Source organism: Protobothrops mucrosquamatus, unplaced genomic scaffold, assembly GCF_001527695.2.
Source record: "Protobothrops mucrosquamatus isolate PMUCROS unplaced genomic scaffold, P.Mucros_1.0 scaffold4, whole genome shotgun sequence".
NCBI classification, from domain to species: Eukaryota; Metazoa; Chordata; class Lepidosauria; order Squamata; family Viperidae; genus Protobothrops; species Protobothrops mucrosquamatus.
Genome location: NW_015386391.1, coordinates 41618 through 64660, shown reverse-complemented (window position 1 = coordinate 64660; position 23043 = coordinate 41618). Strand labels below are relative to the sequence as shown.

The window sequence follows — 23043 nt, the reverse complement described above, 5'->3', positions numbered from 1 at the left end:
GAGTCTAACTCAGCTCTCGATACTATCGGTCTGGCATCTTGATGGGTTGCTAGCGGGGTGTTCTCCTGGCTGCCTAACCGCAGCGACTGTCGTCACTGTGGCGGTGGGGAAATACTGCTGAGGATGCCCGATTGGCTGAGGGTTGTGAGTGGCCAACGGTCCCGCATTTCTTGATTTGCTCGCTGAGATACAAGCACATCTCCCAGGAATCTGCCAATGCCCGATTCGGAAGGGTGCTCACGTGAGCGCCTTCCCTCAAAAGTGGGGAATAGGGAGGTTGGGATGGTGGGGAAGAAAGGGAAACGAACCACACGCGGTGGCGCTAGGTCGATTTAAGCAGGAAATGCTAGTGCCGCCGCCGCCGCCGCCGGATAAGCCCGAGAGGGTTTAGCCTGGGCTAGATCGAGGGAAAACAGGTAGCGGCCACTCGACTGAGGAATGGTCCCTTGGACGCCCAAGTGCGGGCGGCGTTCTCAAAGCTGCCGGGGCGGCGAGCTACGAAGGACCTCAGTCCGAGAAGAGCCGCGTCGGGCTCAGCGGTCGGGGAGCGAGCGAAGGAAGGAAGGAGTTGAGCTCCCTCTCTCTTTGCCCCTGGCTCCTCTTGCCCCTCCTCCCCCTCGTGACGGAGTTGGCGCGGGTCGGGGAAAATCCGCGGAACCATCTTCTGTTCATCCGCATGCGGGGGCGGCGTTTCCTCCTCTCCCTGGAAACACCCCCGCCTCCCTTCCCTTTCGGCTGGCTTCTTGCCGCCCCTCCCGTTATAGTCCATCCGTGCCAATCGCTTTCCGCACCTCCTGCTCTGCACGGGCCACCCGGTGGGAAGGAGCCGAGTGCGCAGGCAGCCCCTTTCTAAAAATAGGGACGGGGACCCACGCAGGGGCGGGAGGGGGCTGCCGAGAGCCCCAACGGCGCGTGGCTCGCCGCTCTTCCCTCGCCGCTGCCCGACTGCTCGCGTAGACCTCGCCTCTTCTTGGTCCGCCGCCCCGATCCCAAAGGAGGCGAGCGGGCAGGAACAAACCTCTGCGCGGCCGGATGGCGACGTAGCGGCAGGGCTGGGGGCAGCAGCGGCGCTCAGTAGGCAGCGCGGTCGCTCGTCTGAAGGCTCTTTTCCGCGGTCCCCCGCCCACTCTCCCTCCCTCCCTCCCTCCCTCCCACCTTCCCGTTCTCAGCCCTCGCCGCCGCCGCCCGCGAGAACCGAGTCGACGTTTCACTGAGGCCGTTCGCGAGCGTTTGTCCCTGCTCGCTCCCGAGGGGCCTGCTCCGTCGCCCGAGGAGAGCTCGCTCGCGCCGCCGAGGATGCTGCTGTTGCCGCAACTGCCGCTGCTGGGGGCCAGGAGAAGCGGAGTATCGGGCCGGCGCTGAGGGACCCTCCCGTGCGCCCCTCCCCTCCCGCTTCCTCCCTCCCTCCCTCCCTCCCTCCCCCCCAAGGTTTAAATGCTTCATGTGATTAAAAAGCAGCCGCCGCCGCAGCACCCCGACGTCGGGCACCTAGGATATCGGTCGCGGGCATCGGCCCTTCCTGCGCGCAGAGGAGGGCGACGAGCGCGGCTCCCTTCCGCCCCTTCCGCCCTCCCCCTTCCCTCCCTTCCGTGGTCCTGGAGGTGGAAATGTGGAGATTTCGGGCACGCAGGCTGAGTGGATTCGTCTCTGCTTTGGCAGCTCTTTGTCTCGCCTGCTGCGCCCAAAGGTAAGAAGCGACGTCGGATCGGGGAGGCGAGGTCGGGCTGCAGAGACCCCCTCCCGCATTGCTTTCTTGCGCCACCCTCGAGTCGCCGGGAAGGGGACCCGCTCAGTCTCGCGGGGAGAGCTGCAGGCCGGCCGACGGAGCGGGCAAAAAAGGCCGACTTCGAAGGCGGCCTCTGGTGGGGAGGGCCCAGTGGGAAGCAATTGCTGCTGACCGTTTGCCCCCGGAGCAAATCGCCGCTGTTGTTGCGCCTCCGGACCCCGAGGGAGCTGCTGACGCCGCGGCGAGATGGGGATGGGGATCGGCGGCGATGCAGAAGCGGCGCCAGCACACCGCTGCCCTGCCAGGTTGGCTCTCGTCTGCACGCGATCCAACGCCGGACTCCGATTGCCGGCGTGTCGTTTGCTCTTCCCCGGAGAGCCAGAGGAATCCGGACCGAGAGGCCGCATTTCTATCCAGGGTTCAAATCCCTTAAAGAGACAGACCTGTCCGGCCGTTGGCCCTGCTGGCATCTGGTGGGGAATTGGAATCGGCTATAAATGGGGATTTGGTGTGTGTGTGTGTGTGTATGTTATGTTATGTGTATTGGGTTTAGATAGAGATCACTGCCGAAGGAAATGCCTCTCCCCCCATTCTGGAAAGGTTATGAAGGCTCTTCTGCAGAACTGGCCAGGAGCAGAAGCTGCTTTGGAAGCTGCTGAAGGACTTTTGCTAGTTAAGGGGGAGTCCATCCCCTCCCCCCAAGCCCTCTTCTGACCAGAGATAAGACAATGGGGCAAGCCTTAAATTCAAACCCCTTTGCCCTTCTCTCATATCAGGCTCTCTTTGGATATAATATAAAGCATTCATCTAAGCAGTCAAAAACTGAAAATTTGAACTGGAAAGCGGAGTTGTCTGTGTGCCAAACCATAAGCAGTTAGGGAAGAACTGATAGTCTAGTAAGCCACCTATCTGAATAAGATCTCTGTGTAATTCAGAAGCTTGCATCATCACAGCAGGCCCACTCCGGTGCATCGTCTTCTGAGCCATTCCTATGATACTCAGGTTAGGGTTAAGGGGAAAAACTCCTTGTAAAGAGCAATCTTTAGCCCATCATCAGATTTTTCTCTCGTAAGGTTGCATGGAAGGGGGAAAAGAAGGACCCTGACAGATGATGTCAGAAGGAGCTGGAAGCTGATTCCATATAGCATATCTTAGGAGAGCTTTGCGGGATTGGGCCTTTGGTTCCCATTGGAAGACCAAGGGCACTTGATCTGTAGAATTATCAGATCAAATCACACCACACCTTTATTACTGTCATGGTCTTCAGAATTAGGCAGTGTTTGTGCCTAGTAAGGAAGTGTGGTGCCACCAGGACTTGAGTATTTCCCCTCCATAACTTCTCCAATCTTCTTTTTTGCTCACCATAAGAGCTGGCCAGCACTGCCATGACTATGCCTTCCAGTAACAAATCCCACGGATTTCATGCTTGAAGATAAACATCCCTCTAGTCAGTTTCAAATCTCCTACCACATTCCAGCATCGTGAGATGATTTCCAGGTCTATTCTTTTAGGGGGAGAGAAAATGCTTTCCCTGATTTGATTGATCCACATTAGATATAAGTTTAGATCCTTTACATACTGCAAAACACCAATCTCCTGATCATTTGGATCATCCTTTTCTGTTTTATTTCACTTATTCAAGATACCTCTTAAGATGAGAAGACCAGAAATTGTGCAGAGCATTCTAAAAGTGACCACCCATGAATCTTTAGAAAGGATGCATCAGGACACTGCCCAGCTCTATCAGCACGCCTAGTTGTCACCTCCTGGCCAAGAAGCACTGATTTGCCTTTGCCCAAAGGCCAGGGGCAAACCAACCACCCAAAGACTTCTTCTAGTCTGACTCATTAAGCAGCCAAGGAGGCGCCTTAACCCACTAACATTAGCACTAGCAGCAACCATGGTGGAAAAGAAAGGCTTCCTCAGCTTGGCTAAAGACACACAAACATTCAGAGAGGCCACAGGCTGCTTCTATCTGCTGATTGTGTCTGAATCACATGCGGGGTGGTGGGCAGGAGGGGGAGCTCTGAAGGGTACTCCTGATCCACCTTGGCTGGCTGAGAGTCCTGCTGCAGCTTCTGTTCACCTTCAATCTATGACAAAGGAAACGGTGCCTTTGCCTTGGGAAAGAGTAGTGAGAAGGGTGACTATATGAACCAGCCTGCAGGAGAACAAGGCCCTTGGGGATGGTTGTAGTGCAATGGTTGCAGGAGTGCGGAGCAGCTGCTGGGTTATGGGTTCTTGGCCTCAGGGCTACAGGGTTTTGCTTCCTTTAGTGTCTCAACCTGCTTCCTTCTTCCTACCCCACCCCAATATTCTTTTCTGTCCCCTTTGGAGGGACAGAAAAGAGTATTGCTGGCCTCAGTCTGTAAAAGAAAACAAGAGGTTTAGGAAGGAGGTCATCACACCAAGACACTGAGGCCAAGATGGAGCCTCTCACTGGCTGCAGAAAGGCAGTTGCTCTTTAGAGCATTTTCAGGGGCTCAGGAGTCTCCTGCCTGTCTGGCAGTGGGTGGAGCAGGGACAGCAGGAATGACAGCCATGTTCAGGGACCCCCAGGAGAATTAAGGGAGCAGAGCAGCCTCAGCATCTTTTGTGTAAAGGCCGTGGCCTTGTGAGCTGATTTTAGCACATCTAATGGAAGGTCAAGCACAGGAGGTGTTATGGGGCAGAAGCTGTGAGGCTGTTAGGGCCCTGTCAAGAGGAATTAGGACACCATGAAAATGTGTGCAGATCCCCCCTGGTATTCCCAGAAGGCTGGGGGAAGGGAAGGAAATGGCATAGCAGCTTCTGGGCAGAACCCTCTGGGCTCAAGACAGGTGGCAGGCAGTGGGTGCAACCTGACAGGAGATGCTGGTGTGGGAATTACCCAACCTGCTGCAGTTGCACTGGCCAATCTCCCCCAATGTTTCTCCGGCCAGAGCAACTGTTTCTCCTTTAGGTCTTCTTGGTCACTACAGTCCAGGATCTTGTGGGATTCTGGGTGTGGATATGGGTGTGGGGCACTGATAGTGACCAGATCATGTTACCCTTTCTGTCTTCCAGCCCAGCTACTGGGAATATATCCGTAGTTAAAGATATTGTGGACAAATTGCTGAAAGGCTATGATGTCCGTCTCCGGCCTGACTTTGGAGGTATGTAGATCCTTCTATTCCTTTTCCTTTGTCTGGGGGCTTGGTTCAAAACAGACAGAGGCCCCCCAAGGCTACTTGGGCTCCTTTTGTCAAAGCTACTGTTGCTCTATAGTTTTTATGATGACCTTTGCAATTTCCCTCCATTTCCTTCATCTTCACCTGTTTCTTGACTGGGCCAGGCAAACCATGCCTGATTAGAGTCAATCTCCTCCAGAATCTGCTCTCAGTATTGAGAATGACAGAGGCAGGGGGAATGAAAATTGGCCTTATCTGGTGGTGCCCTTTCTGCAGTGGTTGCTGCTACGGGCTTCCCGACACTTCCCGACTGCAAAGATCAAGATGTTGCTCCTTGCCCCAGCATCCTGTAATGTCACAGTGGTAGGTCGGTTACTCTGGCAAGACCACTCCCATCTGTGCCTTCCCAGGCTGAGGGATGCATACACACAAATATATTGCTATGCAATTATTTGGGGTTCTTCCAATATGGCATGAAAAAGGCATGCGAAGGAAATCAGTTGTTTGCTTAGAAGTGTGCATATTGGTCATCCCAAAGAGGAGGAGTCCAGGGGCACCCCAAAAAATCTGCAGTCAGGGAAACACTTCCGGGGCTGATCCTGTTAAATCATGCATTTTTGGCTGACAGATGTTAGGACTGGAGCTTTTGTTACTTTGTTGCAGTGTACAGTTCTTCATTGTGTATTGGACATTGTCATGGTTCATGGTTGCTGTTGACTTTTTTTTCTTTGGAAATGTTTTGGGTCACCTTTATATTCATTTTGCTAAGATCCTGCAATATTAGTACTATTACTAATAACAAGGCTAAGACTATTGAAAGTGTTCTGTGCATATTTCATAGTTTAAACATAGCTTGAGTGACTTTGTACTGAGTAACTGGTAGGATGAGGGCAACAGAGTGTTGCTTGCAAAGAACTCTGTAGATCAGAGATCCTAGTTTACAGAGAATAACATGCTTGGAGTAAAACTAGACTCTGGATGTGCTTGTGGTATCTTAGCATAAAATGTACCAAAACAGATGGTCACTCTCCTTAACATAATCAGAGAAAGCTTTATGTGGTTAAGACTGGTAACATCACCCATATATTCTCTTATCTTCTAAAAAGCAACATATAAAAAACTAGATTGATCAAACCATAAAGGATAGTAGAAGCTATCATATCATATGACATAATATCATATGTAAGATAATGACTTAGAATGTATTAGAGGAATTACTGTAAAGAGCATGAATTAACAAATGAAATTTAAAAAATAGGAGGAAAGATGTAAATGAAAGTGGTCTGATTCTGTGGAGTGGCATTGATAAATATATGCAATTTTTCAGAGATGTGTGAGATGGTGATAATGGGGATTTCATTTCCCATCTGCTGGGAATCTAATTCTATCAAGAATCAGAGGCCCAGTAAATTCTTGCTCTCTTGCTGATAAATTCATTTGCCAGAAGGTAGAAGAAAGAACAAAGGGTCTATTATCCCAGACCAAATTCATACTAAAGGGATAAGTTGAAGAAGTCATGGTGAAGGAAAATGATTGTGTTATCCTTGAATTCATAATATCCAGGGGAGAAGGAACTAAGAAGAATCAGATCTGCATGCTGGACTTCAGAAGAACATATTTGTTGAACTCTGAAGAAAGGTAGGCTAGATCCTATGACTTGAAATTTCAAAGGAGAAATATGTCTAGGAACCATGGGAAATGAACACAGTTGCAAAGAATTCCAATAAGAAGAAAAATGGAAGGAATCTGATGGCCGAGAAGGTATCTGCATCATATTGATGTGTTTTTAAAGAATTCTTGACTAGGCAACTACAGGTTCAAGATATAATTATTTGTAAGACTCTTGAGGAACAGGAAGAAGAACTACAACCAAGACAACGGTCAGATAAAAGAAAGTTAAGTCCAAGACAGAAATATAATTTGAGAAAAACTTTCAGACTTGATGCTCCCTAGGTCTCTTGAAGATAGAGGGAGGGGGGCGAACCACATTCAGACTTTTAAGATTGTCTTATAGTAACCTTATTATAAAAGCAGTATCAGCACTCGTGATTTCAGACTAGTCAGGACTACCTTGAAAGGCTGACAAAGTTGAGAGATATGACAGTAACCCTTAACTTACAATACAGAGAGTATAAGAAAAGAAGATATTGCTTGGAACCCAAAGAAGAAAATTAAGCTACAAAGTGCTCAGATTTGGACGGGTGGAGCTTTGCTATTAGGAAGGATGAAAAAACACTCGATGGAACGATAACACGAAAGAGGCTGTGGATGAGAGAAAATGCATATAAGGAAACAATGGCTGAAAACAATGAGCATTAGAGAAATATATTGCAGAGAGGAAAAGGTTAGTTGCTAGTCATGTGATGAAAAATAAATATTAAGATTAAAGGTGGCCAAGAAAGAGCAATACAAGTTTGATAGAATTTTTTTTTAATACAAGTTTGATAGAATTTTTTTTTAAAAAAAAACCTCTTCAGGTTGTGGGGAAAAGAGGTCTAAACAAGTAGTCTCCAGAAGACTGAATGGAATTAAGAATAAAAGGGATAAAATTTCAGGGATGAAACTGAAATGAGAGAATGCTGGAAGAAGTCTTTTAGAGATTTTTATGGGTTTGGAATGGATGATATAAATGCTAATATTTCTAATGCTATAAATGAGAAGAAAGTCTCACATCCTTGTCAAATATTGAAAAATGATAAGTTGGTATAGGTGGTACTAAAAAATAAATGTGGCTTCCGTAAGGAGTAGCTTATGAACTGTTTCGCTTGCATGAGGGTGGCCTCTATGCCATGACTAGGAAGGCTGCGATTGTTTCCCTGCATACAGGAGAAAGCATCAAAGAGTCAGTGAAGTTAGTTTGGGCCTGGGAAGATAGAAAAGAATAACAAGAATAACCATGAACAACGGTTGGGAGGTGCCATGCAGCGTCATGCCGGGCAGGGGGATACGGAGACCCTTGTTTTGCCCTTCAGCAGGTCATTGAAAAAGATATGCATGCAAGGAACAAGTGTTACTGCATTTTGGATTATTTAGAGAAAGTATATGATAAAAATAGGGCTGAATTACTATGGGCTTAATCGATAAAGAACTTGAAAAAAGTGGAACTTTGATGTTATATCTGCTGGCAGCAGCAACAATACTTTATGAACAAAAATGGAAGGATACTTTGATTTCCACAATGGACGATTGGCTGCAGAAGTTGATGGAATTAGCAGAGATGGCTAAATTGACTGCTCTGATTAAAGAAAGCAATACTTGGAAACTACTTTTGGACTTAGTGCTTGAAATGGAAAAAGTGAAACTTTGATTTAGGGTTTTGCTGATTAGATAGGTTTGACTTTGGGTTTTGTTGATTAGATAGATTGCTACTACCACAATGGCTAATATATATTATGAAGTAAAAGCAAAAAGTTGAAATTGTATGCTATTACCTTATTCTATTGTGCCAAAAAAAAGTAGGAAGTCAATGCCTTTCTCTTTCTTTTCCATTTTACCCTACACTTTCTCCTCTTCTACTTCTGTATTTTCCCTTTATTTTCTTTTTTCTTTGTATTTTTGTATTTTATACTTTGATAAACTACTAAAAAATTGAAATCAAAAGCAAAAATAGAATTATAGAATATTTTGCATGAAAATGAAGTTAAAGTTACATTACTGAATGTGCTATAAACGATCCATGATAGAAATATAACATGGTGAGAATAAATACAAGGGCTACAAAGTAATGCCTCCACCATTATAATTCACCACCAGATGCTAGTGCCGGCTTCTAAGAAACTCTTCTCTCTCTCTCTCTCTCTCTCTCTCTCTCTCTCTCTCTCTCTCTCTCTCTCTCTCTCTCTCTCTCTCTCTCTCTCTCTCTGTGTGTGTGTGTGTGTGTGTGTGTGTTAGCATTTGTTCTTTCACTTCAGTTGGTGGGAAATTACTGTGAAGAAAAATTGTGTTGCTGTTATTTGTGAAATGAAAGCCTAGAGTGAGTACTCATCAATGTACCTGACATTTTTGACTGTTGAAGGAGTCTCTTCAATTGAGATTCACTGCTGAATGCTGCTTGTTTATAGTGATGTTGTGTGTGGATGTGAGTACTGTGCGTTGCTTGGCTAAAAAAAAATTATTAAGAACTATAGATAGTGAACTGGGAGGAGCCAATTTGTGTGGTCAGAAATGAAGTGCTGTAGATGACCTACAGCAGCAACCTCTGAGTTCCACATGAGAGTCAGATGAATCAATTAGGAACAACCAACAGATTATCAATGGGAAATTGCTGTCAAACATAGCCTTTCACAGGAACGTGTAGATCATATTATGGATCTTCTTCAATATCAGAAGGTTTGTTCCCAGTGGATTCCTTGAATCCTATAGCATCAGTGAAAGCTTCAAGACTAAATTTGCCAGCAGTTATTGCCACACAGTAAGAATGAATTTAAGGAATTTCTTCATAGCATTGTGACAGCCAACAAAACATAGGCTCATCATTATTACCCAGAAATTGTTCCAGGCTTCAAAAACCAGCTCGAACTGGGCCAGGAATTAGGCCAAGAAACGAACGGGCACCCAGCGCCATTAGAAGAATCTTGACGTGACACAGTTCCAAGGGATAGCTATGTGAATAGAATAGAGCTGGAAGGGACCTTGGAGGTCTTCTAGTCCAGCCCCCTGCTCAAGCAGGAGAACCTATACCAGCTATAGCCTCCCAGCTCTGTTCCAGGCTAACTGAAGTGGGTGAACTGTTGTCAGGGGGAGTCACACCCTGCAGCGTTCCGGCTGAGAGATTCTCTGGTCTCTGGCAAGAAAGCTCTAGGTCAGACATGTCAAACTCACGACGTCATGTGACGTTGCGCAATGTATTGGGATGGTTTTGCCATTGCCAGCAATGGGGTGGGCATGGCTTCTGGATGATGCATCCGGCCCGTAGGCTGGCAGTTTGACACCCCTGCTCTAGGTAGAAGATAATAAAAGTTTTCCTCACCATCAAGACCACCTGAGACAGGCTGAACACTATTCAGATGAATATTTGGGCCTTCTACCAACTATTTCTGTCTTGTGTGGATTTTGTTTCAATTTTCCCAGTATCAACCAATTAATTACTGTGCTCAGGCACCAGCTCAAGACATAAATGCTCTTAACTCCCTTTTTATGATCCTGTAATCCCTTTATTCAGGGTAGAGTCAAGGTGACTGGATGGAGAGGAAAAGCTGGATACAGTGAAGACAGTTCAGTCATGATCCCTGTAAGGTCTCCCACAACCTGTTGAATCTCAGCCTGAAAAATTTCATGCCATGGAGAGATAACTGTTAATTGCTCAGCATCATCTTCTGGAAACAACCAGTAAAACAAGAGGAAAATTAACTCCTTCCCTAATTCCAATGATCTGGAGAAACTCCATAATTAAAGTCATCCAAGGCACTAAGTGTTAATAGAATAAAAGAGTAGCAGATTGGAAAGGACATTGAACGTCTTCTAGTCCAAGCCCCCTGCCCAGGCAAGACCCTATATGATTTTGGATAAACAGCTGTCCAATCTCTTCCTAAGAGCCTCCAGTGTTAGAGCACTCCCCAGTTCTGAAATTGTTCCAAAAGAATAAGCAAGGGGTCCTGTAGAATCAACAAAGACATGTATTGTGGGAGCTGCTAACCAAGATTCTGGTTCCTCAACTCTTGTGGTTGTTTAAATTCTTTCTCACCTAACCCTAACCTTTGATCAAGGATCACCACTTGTCACCTTCCTGGCGTTCATAGTGTTTTGCTTTAATTTTCTTTCACCAGGCCTTTCAGATTGGCTGGATGTTGTCATCCCCAACTGCAGAGGGAGGTGCTGAAGGTAAAAGAGCTCCTGAGAAAGTGAATGGTCTGGCCAGAGGTCCCACCAAGCAGTTGCTTGTGCAGAGGGGACATTCAGAGCAATTTAGCATCATATCTTCCAGTGTTCTTTTAAGTGAAATGCCATTGCTCTTTATTTTTTTCATGAATGTACTCTGATTACAGGAGACCAATTAATGGGGCAAAGGGCAGCATCCTCTTTTCTTCTGTGATTTAGAAAGAAAAGCAATTTCATGTTCTTTCAGAGGGGCCTTTGATAGGGCCTTTTATTCTGGAGCTTTATATTTTTCATAATATTTATGCATATGTGTCTTGGGGATGCTTGGGAAAATCAGTCAAAACTGAAACAATTAGCCTCACTGTTGCTTGTAATCATGGCTTCTCTTCTACCTGGAGGGGGGAATTAAATCTTTTTTAGTCAACTGTTGGTTCTCATAAAAGAGGCTTCCTTCTCCTGTATCCTGACATGAGGTTTACCAAGGCTTCAGTGGCATTTGGCAGAGACTAGACACAAACACTTTACTGTCAGTTTCAAAACTTGTCCATATCAGAGATATATGTAGCTCAGAAGCGAACTGCTGGATTCTTGATGCTAGGCTTAGGTTTGCAGTGCTTTTGTTGCCTGGCCTGGTGATGGAATGTCTGCAAGAAAATAATCAAACCCAAAGACCATCAAGAACCCAATTCACTTTATCCATTTTATGAGAGCTTGAAGTTTTATTCCATAAAGAAAAATCAGGGTTGATTGTCCATGACAGATCTAAATTAGTTCAATTTGCATGGGGACTAATCCTACCTCCTTGTGCTTCAGGTAACCCTGTTACTGTCGGAATGAGCATCCACATTTCGAGCATTGATCAGATTTCTGAAGTGAATATGGTGAGTATGATGAGAATAACAAAATCATCCTTTTGGGGAATTCCATATCATGCAACCAATTGAGCAGACCCAATTTGAATTGAACAGAGAGGCATTAATGTTCTCACTGTCCTCATTTGCAAATGGTGTCTAGATAGAATTGAGGTATACCAGAGCATGGGGAATGCATGAGCACACATTCAAACATGTGATATTCTATACAGTATGATATTGTATATATATACAATATAAATATATTATTTAATGTCATGCTTTTGCCCTGAGAATTATTTGCAGCAAATTCTATTTTATTCTGATGCCAAATATCAGACAAGAAAAGACTTTTGAAATACGATAGAAAAATCTGTCTTCAGTTAATAAATGATCTTGTATTGTATTGACAACCAATGGAGTACCACCTGCAGCTACTTGCAGCCTCCCTCTTCACCCCACTGTTTTTTGCTCTTTTGAAAAGGTTCTGCACTGAGTTCAGTGACAAGACTTGTTAGAATCTACCATCCTCGGGGGGATGGGGGACTAGAATAGATGCGAAAACTCCACCCCGTAAAGTTGGTGGAAAGCTTCGCATACTTCTCTAAATGGTTCTAGGCTGGATCTCTCCCTCTATCGATTACTTCTTGTCCTGCCCTCAAGTGCTTTGGAGAATAGGTTCACCCCTTCTTCTCTGTGATAGCCCTTCAAATATTGGAAGACCGCTATCATGTCACCCCCCTAGTCCTTCTCTTCATTAGCCTAGACATACATAGTTCCTGCAATCGTTCCTTGTATGATTTAGCTTCCAGCCCCCTAATCATGAATATAGCTCTTCTCTATACTCCTTCTAGAGTCTCAGCATCTTTTTGTATAGCGGTGACCAGGGTTTTTTTTGTCATAGAACGCCCAGAACGGAGTTCCGGCACCTTTTTTGGATGTAACCTTGTAGGGTAGGCAAGGCAGGTTGTATGACGTGTGTGAGTTCCGGAACCTTTTTTTTTTTTTTTTTTACAAAAAAAGCACTGGCGGTGACTAAAACTAGATGCAGCCTTCCAAGCAGGGTGTGACTAAAGCAGCATAAAGCGGTACTAGCCCTCTGTTGATGCAGCCTAGGACTATGTTGGCTTTTTTGACACAAATGTGTGTTGTGATATAAACACTATCTTGACTTAGCTGTGTGTGATGTCTTGATGCAAATACAAAAGGATGGAGTTGCGATGTCACAATATAGCCTCCTCAGTGGAAAAGTTGTAATATTAGCCTAAAATGAGCATATGCTAGTTCTTAAAATCCTCCTTCCAAATTTAGCAGGAAGCTAAATTACATTTGCTTTGTAAGGGGACCTTTCCATGTGGAGACACCCTACAGAAGATTCAGGAGAGGTTAACCCCTGTTCTCGGCATTCTGGGCTTGGCTTTTGCCTTAGATGCCAGGTAGCCTCAAACTGGGGTCCTAAGAAGGCGTCTCAAGGAGAGGAGCTCATAAGAATATCTTCTCTAAGAACACTTTTGCTTCCCTTCTATAATATTTCATGCTGATCGTCTCTGTCATTTCCTATGGCAACAAAATCAATAGTCTAAATATACCTTGAGAAAGTGGCTTCCTTGGATATGTTACATATCATGGGTGTCCAACTTCTGGCTTGAGTGAAGAGGAATCGCCTCGAGCTACGTATAAAATATACAATATAGTTAATATATATTAAACTTATACAATCCTAGCACCTCAGTAAAAAGCTATGTCAAATTGTTTCAGGATGTGGTTATTGCTGAGTGATGGATGGGGGGCCACCAGGTGCAGTAGTGCACTATGAGGCTGGGGCTTTATGGAGCCTCCTCACAGGGTGACAGTCAGGCTGAGTTGCTATGGAGATAGGCTAGCTTGGATCACTGCATGCTTCCGATCATATGATTAATTAATCTCCAAGTATTGCTTCAGCAGAGTTTTCTTGCAGTAGAGGGTCAAAAAAGAAGAAAATTCAGATTAATTTTGCCAAAGAATCTATTCATCTCCTGGTTGAATTCCTGGCCCATAATATTTCTATACAGTAGTCCTCAACTTACAACAGTTCATTTAGTGACCGTTGAAAGTTACAACAGGACTGAAAAAAGTGACTTATGGCTGTTTTTCACACATGTCCATTGCAGCATCCCCATGGTCACGTGATCAAAATTCAAGCACTTAGCCACTGGCTCATATTTATGACGGTCGCAGAGTCCCGGAGTCACATGATCCCCTTTTGCGACCTTCTGACAAGCAACGTCAACGGGGAAGCCAGATTCACTTAACAACCGTGTGACTAACTCACCAGCTGCAGTGATTCACTTAACACTCTGGCAATTCACTGTGGCAAGAAAAGTCACAAAATGGGGGCAAAATTCACTTAACAATTGTCTCACTTAGCAATGGAAATTTTGGGCTCAACTGTAAGTCGGGGACTACTTGTGTTAGATTTCTACCCTGCGGCCTACCCTCAGGAACAAAAGCCAAGGGACCCGCCATGGCTTCCCCCTACATCCCCACAGCCTCCGCTGCCGCCCGGTGAGGCCGATTGGACTGAGCAGGAGTGATTGGCACCAAGGTACCCTGTGAGTTTTGGTGGCCAGAACTTTCGCCGGTCCATCCCCAACCCCAACCCCAAGGCTGCCATCCAGGGTCGAGAGGAGGAGGGGGTGTCCAGGGAGCCTCAGCCTCAACACCATTCAGCCGAACCCCTCTTCCCCTCTCTGATCAAGAAGCTGCAAACTCATTTTGAAACAACACATCTAGACAGCTAACTTGCTGGTCATGTATGCTCTTTGTGTCTCATAGTGTTTTCAATATATCTGGGCTGCAAAACTCCTAGTGCCCGTTACACGTGTCACCGAGCCCAGCTACTCAAGGCGCTGCCTGTGCCCTGCAGTACTTGCTCAGGATGATCTTTGGAGACAGAGAGCCTGTTCTTGGGCACGAATGAGATGAGGAGGTAGGAATAGACCATGGTGTGTCCATTGGGTTAGGTAGAACCCCCTGCTTATTTTTAAAGTCAGATTTATTTCCCACCTTTTCTCCAAGGGCTCCCCTTATATCCCCAAGAGCCCTTCTGCGAGGCAGGATGGGAGGGAGGACCGGTCCAAAGTCCCCCAGGGAGTTTCAGTGGCCGAGGGGAACTTGGACCTGGCTCTCCCTGGCTCTAGTCCAGCACCCTCCTCATTCTACTGTGCTTGGCAAGGTGAAGGTCCCATTGAGACTTAGTAGCAGAGGGTTGTTAAAATTCCTTACTGACCCCCCTTAAGTATTTTTTCTTACATAAGCCAGGGGTACATGCATGCTGCTGCTGTACTGCTTTCCCAGGGACATTTGTTGTGCTGAAGAGCATGACTGAAAGACAGAGAGGTCTTCAGAAAGGTGTGTGTGTGTGTGTGTGTGTGTGTGTGTGTGTGTGTGTGTGTGTGTGTGTGTGTGTGTGTGTGTGTGTGTGTGTGTGCAGGATGCTGGTCTCACTCTGAGAGGAGCCCGGAGGCAGCCAGGGAGCCCTGCTGGAATAAGACACTCTAGATGCATTTCTGATTTCCTTCTTCCTCTTCTTTTGTTCTTGCCTGCCAAGTGTGAGGAAGGGGAGGCTTGGTGAGGGGAGGGGAGCACTTGGGATTCCAAGGCAATGAACTGTTGCTAGGTAACAGGACAAAGGGATCTAATGAGATTGTGCAGCCCCTTCTTGCTAGTAGGTGGCCCCAGGACAGGCTTAGGCACCTTCATTCTTGGAGCACTGCTTCCTTCCATGCAGAAGGCTTGGCCCTCACGGAGGGGGGGGGCTGCAGATGGGCTGGGTCTCCCCCTCAGCAACTGCCAGGCAGGCATTTTTCTGGGCTGCACTCCAGTTCTTTCCAGCATTCACCGTTCTGCCTTCCTATCTCTATAACTTCTTTCTTATCATCGTTCAGACAGAATTGTTTTTTCATACCTCTGATTAGCATAATTTCAGAAATAATTAAGTTTTAATAGTGCTGCATTTTTGGAAATTATTCACTCTAAGCAGGTCTTAAAGCAAAAGCTTTGTAAACCAAAAGAGCAGTGAGGTGGTTAAACATGAAGGCAATTCCGTTGTCTCCTCCTCCTCTTCCTCCTCCCCTCCTCCTCCTCCTCCTCCTCCTTCTTCTCCTCCTCCTCCTCTGACTGAAATGTGGAATGAAGATCATCCCAAGAAATGGGACGTATTTCTGTCAAGGAAGGGAATTGAGCCTTTGGGCAGGCCAGAATCTGGGTGCCCCCCCTCCCCCCCAAGGGACTGAAGCGCAAGCAGTGCAAAGGGAAGGCAGACACGGACAGGGAGGCAGAACAGCGAAAAAGAATGGCTGTATTCATACAAGTTGCTTAATCAGGGCAATAAATAATCCCACAGCTGCTTTTGCTCAGATAAGAGATCAAACTTACTGTTTGTTTTTTTTTAATGGCAGTTTTGCCCGCTTATGTTCCATCAAGTTGGTGTCACCTCTTGGCAACCACATAGATTTTTTTTTAGTATGATCAGTCCCCAATCTGGCCCTTCAGTTTTTCAAATATGCACCCATTGGCTCTATAGTCCATCCCCATGCCACTGGCTGTGTTGTTTATTTCTGCTTTTTCCAGAATTACAGACTTCTCAAGGAAATTAAATCTTTGAATAGGCCCAAAATATGTTGGTTTTGTTTGGAAAAAATAATCAAGCAGTGCATTTGTGAGCATTTAGAAACGAGCAAAACAATTACTAGAAACCAGCCTAGGTTTATCAAAAAACAAGTCATGCCAGACAAACCTTATTTCCTTATTTGACAAAGTGACCAAATTAATGGATCAGGGAAATGCTGTAGACATAGTTTACCTAGATTCCAATAAGGCATTGGATAAAATAGCCTACTTCTTGGCAAAATAAAAGAATGTGGGATAGGCAGCATCACCACCAGATGGATTTGTAACTGGCTGGCCAACTGCACTCAATGGGTAGTCTTCAATAGAATTACATCTACCTGGAGAAAAGCATGCAGTAGCTCAAGGTTCTGTCTTGGGCCCACTACTCTTCAATTTCTTCATAAATAATCTAGATGAAGGGATAGAAGGGGAACTCATCAAATTTGCAGATGACACCAAGATAACATTTTAGAAGAATAGCTAACACTTTGGAAGATATTTTTCAAGAGGCAACTGGACTTTCTTGTTTTTCTTTGAAGACGTTTCGCTTCTTATCCAAGAAGCTTCTTCAGCACTTTAGAAGATAGACTCAAGATTAAAAGGGCCTTGACAATTCAAACACCCGGCCCTATCCAACAAAATGCAATTCAGTGGTGAGAAAAGTAAGGTCCTATACAGAGGCAAGAGAAACCAAAAGCACAGGTGACTCAACAGTAGCAACTGTGAGATGGTTCTAGATGTCCTAGTGGACAACCACTTAACTATGAGTCAGCAGTATGTTACAGCAGCCACCAAAAAAGCCAATGTAGTCCTAGGTTGCATCAATAGAGGTATAGTTTCAAGATCTTGTGAAGTGACAGTATCAGTTTATACTGCAACGGTGAGATCACATTTGGAATACGGCATCCAGTTCTGGCCACTAAGATACAAAAACAATGTTGAGGCCCTAGAAAGAGCACAGAGAAGAGCAGCAAAGATGATCGGGGTCTGGAGGCTAAACCATATAATGAACAAGTGAGAAAACCAGGTATGTCTAATCTAATGAAGAGAAGGACTAGGGGTGATATGATAGCAGTCTTCCAATACTTGAGGAGCTGAACTGAGAAGAAGGGGTCAACCTATTTTTCAAAGCACCTGAGGGCAGGACAAGAAGCAATGGGTGGCAGATCAACAAAGAGACACCCAACCTAGAATTAAGGAGAATTTTCTTGACAGTAAAACAATCAGTGGGATAGTTTACCTCCAGAAGTTGTGGGCACTCCATCACTGGAGGCTTTCAAGAAGAGGCCAGACAACCATTTGTCCAGAATGGTATAGGGTCTCCTGCTTAAGCAAGGGGTTGGACTGGAAGACCTGCAAGTTCCCTTCCAATCCTACAGTATTATTTTATGTTCTATGTCCTTCTCAGAGAATTCAGTTGCCATCAGATGCCCTGACATTCTCTGTGCTGCTGCCTAGAAAAGACAGGTGGCCATTCTTCTGACATTTAGCCCATGGCTTCTCCACTTGTGTTCCCAGGACTACACCATCACCATGTATTTCCAGCAAAGTTGGAGAGATAAGCGTCTAGCATACAGTGATCTAGCCCTAAACCTCACTCTGGATAATCGGGTGGCTGACCAGCTGTGGCTCCCTGACACCTATTTCCTAAATGACAAGAAGTCTTTCCTGCATGGGGTAACAGTCAAGAACCGGATGATCCGGCTTCACCCAGATGGGACTGTTCTTTACGGCTTGAGGTGAGTTCAAAACAAAGCATTCAGTCTGGATTCTACCCTTTATGTTCTAGTAAAATGAGGAGAAAGCTGGCTTTTCTGTAGTGTGTTTGTATTGCAATTGTACTTAATAATATCAATATATTTTCCCAGTAATTTAGAAAAATGATCTGGGTTTGAATTATTTGTATGGGTTCCAAAGTTACCCTCAGTAGCATTTCAAAAAGGCTTCTAATCTTAAGTCAAAATCTAGAAATAAGAAATTGTGGTTTTCTCATAATCAATGTATTTGTGGCAATGCTATAATAGTTTGTGGCCAAAATGCGTGAGTTACACATTGACCTCTAAATGGTTATTTCAGTTTGCACAGGACAATTGCAGTTCAATTGCCCTGGACAAAGTTTTGGCTTAGACCAAGCTAAGAGATTCCTTTCCATTTCCCCTTCCTGGCTTAGAAGAATGTGTGGTCTCCACACAAGGAGGTTAATTGAGTGCAGTTGTAATGGTGTGTGGCTAACAATCCATAAGAAGTATTCAATTCGGATTGAATTCCTTTGTAGCATAGAACTCTTTAGAAGCTATGCTATGGTCACCAGAGGCATAGGAGAGGGGTAGAGTCCACCTGATCCAAAGCTAGAGGAAGATATTTGTTAGAGTGGCTAAGTCACTATGGATAATAGTGGTGGATAGTTATCAATGAGCCTGGACTGTACTAAAATCTGAGACAATATGATCATGCAAAGTTGAAAATTAAAAAAAAGGCGGTTATCTGACCCAACCACGAAGGAAACAAGTGGTATAGTACAGCACTCAAAATCACAAAAATACAAGGGTAACTAAGAAAAGGCAGAAGTAATCAACTACTTCCACTTGGGTTTCATATTTCTTGAGGAGGGGATATGCATCCCAGCAGGATGTTAGGAAGAAGACTTGAGGGCATATATGGCTATGCCAGGATAAAAGTATGCATGGAAAGTATCAAAGAGCGAGAGTGGATCACAAACTTCGTATGAATCAGCAACAAGTGACGAGGCTGCTAAAATGTCAAATTCTCTACCATTTGGGGCTGATATACAACTGTATATCTCCGTTCTGGGTGAAGTGAGTGATGCAGTGGATGCCCTTTGGCGGTGCCTGGAGGCTGTGGGGGGGAGGTCTGCATGGGGAACGACAGACTTCAACTGAACCCTAGTAAGATGGAGTGGCTGTGGGTGGGCCCTTCTGTGTCCCGGGGTTTATCATCTTTGATCCTGGATGGGGTCACACTATCCCAGACAGATCTGGTATGTAACTGAGGAGGTCCTTGCTCAAAGTTCAGGTGGCAGCCATGGCCAGGAGGACCTTTGCTCTTTGTGTGCCAGTTATGCCCCTTCCTGGACAGGGAGGGCATCTGCTCGATACGTATGACCTAGTCATCTCCCGACTGGACTACTGCAACGTGCTCTACATGGGGCTACCCTTGAAAAGAAGCTTGAACTGGGTGCAGAATGCAGCTGTGTGAGCCATACTTGGTGCCCAAAGAAGGGCATGTACAACACCTGCTCCGCGAACTGCACTGGATGCCAGTTTGCTTCTGGGTCCAATTCAAGGTATTGATTATTACCTATAAAGCTCTACATGGCATTGAGTCAGGCTGCCTGTGGAACCGGCTTCACCCCAGCACATTAGCCCGCCCCACTAGTTCAGGCAGGGAAAGCAGGCTACAGACCCCATCGATCAAAGAATTTACACTTCTGCCACCACCTGTGTATTGTGGAACATCTTACGCCCCAGAGGTGAGGAAAGCCCCCACTCTCTTGGCCTTCCACAAAGGATGCAGGGCCCACACAGCCAGGGGACTGGTTGGCCCTATGGAAAACACCTCCCCCCCCCCTGCAGCCTATATTAACAACAACTCCTACCCTCCCCATCTTGGTACTCTCCATCTTTTGTAATTTTATAATATTTTATATTTTTTAATTTTTAAATCTTAAATTATTTTGTTTTAATGCTTAATTTTATTAATTAAATTGTACATCTCCCAGAACCCCTCTCTGAGGGAGATGGCCGTTAAGAAATGTGAAATATAAATAAACAAACAAACTATAGCTTCCCATATCAGGCAAGATTGTAGTTCTGCTACATTCTGCACTTGTCAGTTCCTACCTCAAATACTCTGTGTCCAATTTTTGGCATCATACTTTTAAGAAAGAGGAAGAAAAACTGAAATGAATGGGATTACCTGGGAACCAGGAACTATATTTAGAGAAAAGAAAGTGGCCCCACAAGAGTGTCCCCCAAGGGACCAGCAATAGCTGTCTTTGCAGGCCTGAAAGGATATCACACAGTAGGAGGTCAAGGCTTAATTCCCATGGTACCCGAATTCAGGGCAGGGAGAGTTTGCGTGCAGCAGCAGTTTGGAAACGGGGTTTTTTTCTGGCAATGTTCACATGGAGACTTTGCTTTACTTTCCAAAAGATGTGCATTTAAATAGGGAAACATTTAATGGTTTAATGGTGTTATCTTCTTTTGAGTAGTTATGTTTGTTATCCCTCCTGCTTGAGTACTTTTTATAATATTGTATACATTTTTAAGCCATTTCCTCTTAACCTGAATTCAGGACAAAAACAAGAATCTTCCTATTGTTTGCTGCTTGTTTGGCCTTGGCTGGCCCAGAGGACGAGGACTTGAACTGTAATTTGGAGGATTGTGTGATCCCAGACTGAACACATTTAATACCCTGTTTCAGGTGAAAACCCTCTGAATCCATCTTAGCAAGAGTAATCTCACCAACCATAAAAAAATTAGAAATGGGTGGTTCTCTAAATGTTGCTCCTCGATCGCTCTCAGAGACCCAGGAGCTGCTCTCTTGAATTCCAAGGAAGACACACAGGTTCTGTTCCTCTCTCTCCACATAGAGCACCAACCAATTTGTGACTCTTGTGAAGAAGGGCTGGTCCTCCCTGGAAGAGATGCTCTAAGAAGTCCAGCTGCTGCCTCAGGGAGTTGCCAACTGGCCGCTGGCAGCCAGCCCATTCCTGGGAGCTGCAGTTAGCCTTTCCTTAGCCCCTCCCAGGAGAAAATGCTCCCAGCTACTAGACAGCCATATGCTGAACAGACACCCCCCCCCCAGTCTTTGGTAGAATGGTCCCGATCTACCTGAGGGTATGCTTTTCCTAAGTTCCCCATCCCTTTGCACCTATTTATAGGGCATGAGACAGCAGCAGAGGCATCCTCAAGGCTTCCCACTACAGACAGATCAAATTATTAGGTCACTGTTGGTTATCTCCCTCCCTCCGTCTTCCTGATTTTCCCTTTGCATCCTCATGGTCTACATTCCCCTGCTGGTTACAGTCACCTCATTGTCTTCTTTCTCGATCCATGTTCCTGGAAAAGTAAGCGCTCCCTTTAAATAGAGGACATGTGTTGAGGAGTGCCTTAAACTCAGCCTCTGAACTGTGCCCATTCAGAGACATTTGCCGGGGGCTGCTGAGAATCCTGCTTTAGGGTCAGACATAGCACACAGATCTCACACAGGGCTTTAACTTAATGCAACAGAAGGATTACTCTGAACCATCATCATTTGTCATCCATTTTTAACAGCACCAGCTTTGTTTTGTCCGGATTTAGCTTGAACAACTCTGATTCTACCTAGGTGACATCAGTTCAGGTTGGAGGCAGGTGCTCCAATGCTTTGTTGGATAACATGAATTAAAGTGCCCATTAAAGCCACACAAAGCTATGCATGATCTCAGCTGGCAGCAATTTATAGAAATTTAAAACTGCCCTGGCAATGATAATAATACCGAAGAACCCACTGCACAGCTCTCAAGATCACATTATTTCACCACAGATCTGTTCAATGAACACATGCACCCTTGTGCACTCACCTGATAATTTGTGGGAATTTTCTCTATGAAGTATGTGCCAGGTGTTTTTAAACTCTGGGGCAGAAACAACATGGTCCAAGGTTTCGTGACAGGCCCAGCTATATCAGCAAGAAGGAATTCTTCTGATCAATTTTCAAAGGAACATCATTCAGCCAGGTAAACAAGCCACCACCATCTCTTAGTCACTACAAGAATCAGGTTGGAAAGGATGAAGGCAAAAAATAAAAGGGAGGGAGGACATTTTTTCTAAAAGAAAACCAGTAATGGTTTCTTTAGCACCATACCAAAGTACCAGTTCTGTCTCCATTGCCACAATGAAGCAGGTGAGACCAAATTGCTCAGACTTCCCAGAGTAGTCAGTTCTCAGCATTGTGGCACAGCTCTTGCAGACAGGAGAAGAATAACTAAGAAGGTGGTGCCAACCAAAAACCTCCTCACCTCACAGCACAACCTGAGGGCAGCCCTGAGAAGAGACTTGCACCAAAGTAACCCCAAGGCACCATCCTCCATCAGCTGATGACTTCAACTTCTACCTCCTCCATGATGGTCTTTCCCAGTTCTGCTGCCCTGCTAAAACTCACTCCAGGCACAAGGACAAAGGCCTGCCTAGCTTCCCCAAACTGGCCAGCCAATCAGATTTCTGGGATTTCTTGCTTTGTATCAAAATTTTTGCTTTTCCATTGTTCAGGGTCCCTGTTCTCCTGAGATTGTGTTCCTTCTTTAGACTGAATTCATGACACAACCACATCCCATCCTCTTGGCAGCTTTGCAGGGCACAATAGGTATCACAAGGGTGTCTCATACTGACTCCAGGTTGCCCTACAAAGCTCTGGAAAGGATGACTTTTATGGTCTGAAATTGGTGTTCTTGAACTGGTTATTGATATTTATGGATCTGCAGCTGACATTTTGTAGTAGTCAAATGCAATTGTATAATTTGTTTATGTAATTTGGGGGTGGATGATTTGAGGGATTTAGCACTGAGGTTGGATTGCAGTACATTTACAGAAATCATGTTTGGGCAATCAAAATGCTTGATTAGATTTGGTTTCCATATTCCATTTGCAACTTAGTTTTGCTTCAGACCAACTGATCCTTTATGAAGAGTTCAGATGTAGGCGTTTGCATTTTAAAAAACAACTTATACCTAGAATTATTCCTGAGCTTTGCCTGCATTGTAACAAACATGAGTGTCTCTTGTTCACTTACTGATTTTCTTCTTACATTTTCTTTCTGACCCTCCTAGCTTGTTTTGGTAGAGCTGCCG

At 45.3% G+C, this 23043-nt stretch overlaps 1 protein-coding gene across 2 annotated transcripts in view; it reads left to right on the top strand.

The window, feature by feature from the left end:
• The first annotated feature begins 1574 nt into the window (after positions 1-1574).
• Positions 1575-23043, top strand: part of LOC107303266 (gamma-aminobutyric acid receptor subunit beta-4) — a 32387-nt gene continuing 10918 nt past the window's right edge. The window contains exons 1-4 of one of the 2 annotated variants that reach the window (XM_015832479.2): positions 1575-1687; positions 4772-4860; positions 11506-11573; positions 17712-17932. In XM_015832479.2, coding sequence (XP_015687965.1) covers positions 1608-1687; positions 4772-4860; positions 11506-11573; positions 17712-17932 — 458 coding nt within the window. In that variant the 5' untranslated portion in view covers positions 1575-1607. The remainder of the gene's footprint in view (positions 1688-4771; positions 4861-11505; positions 11574-17711; positions 17933-23043) is intronic. The other variant, XM_015832478.1, reaches the window with a different exon arrangement.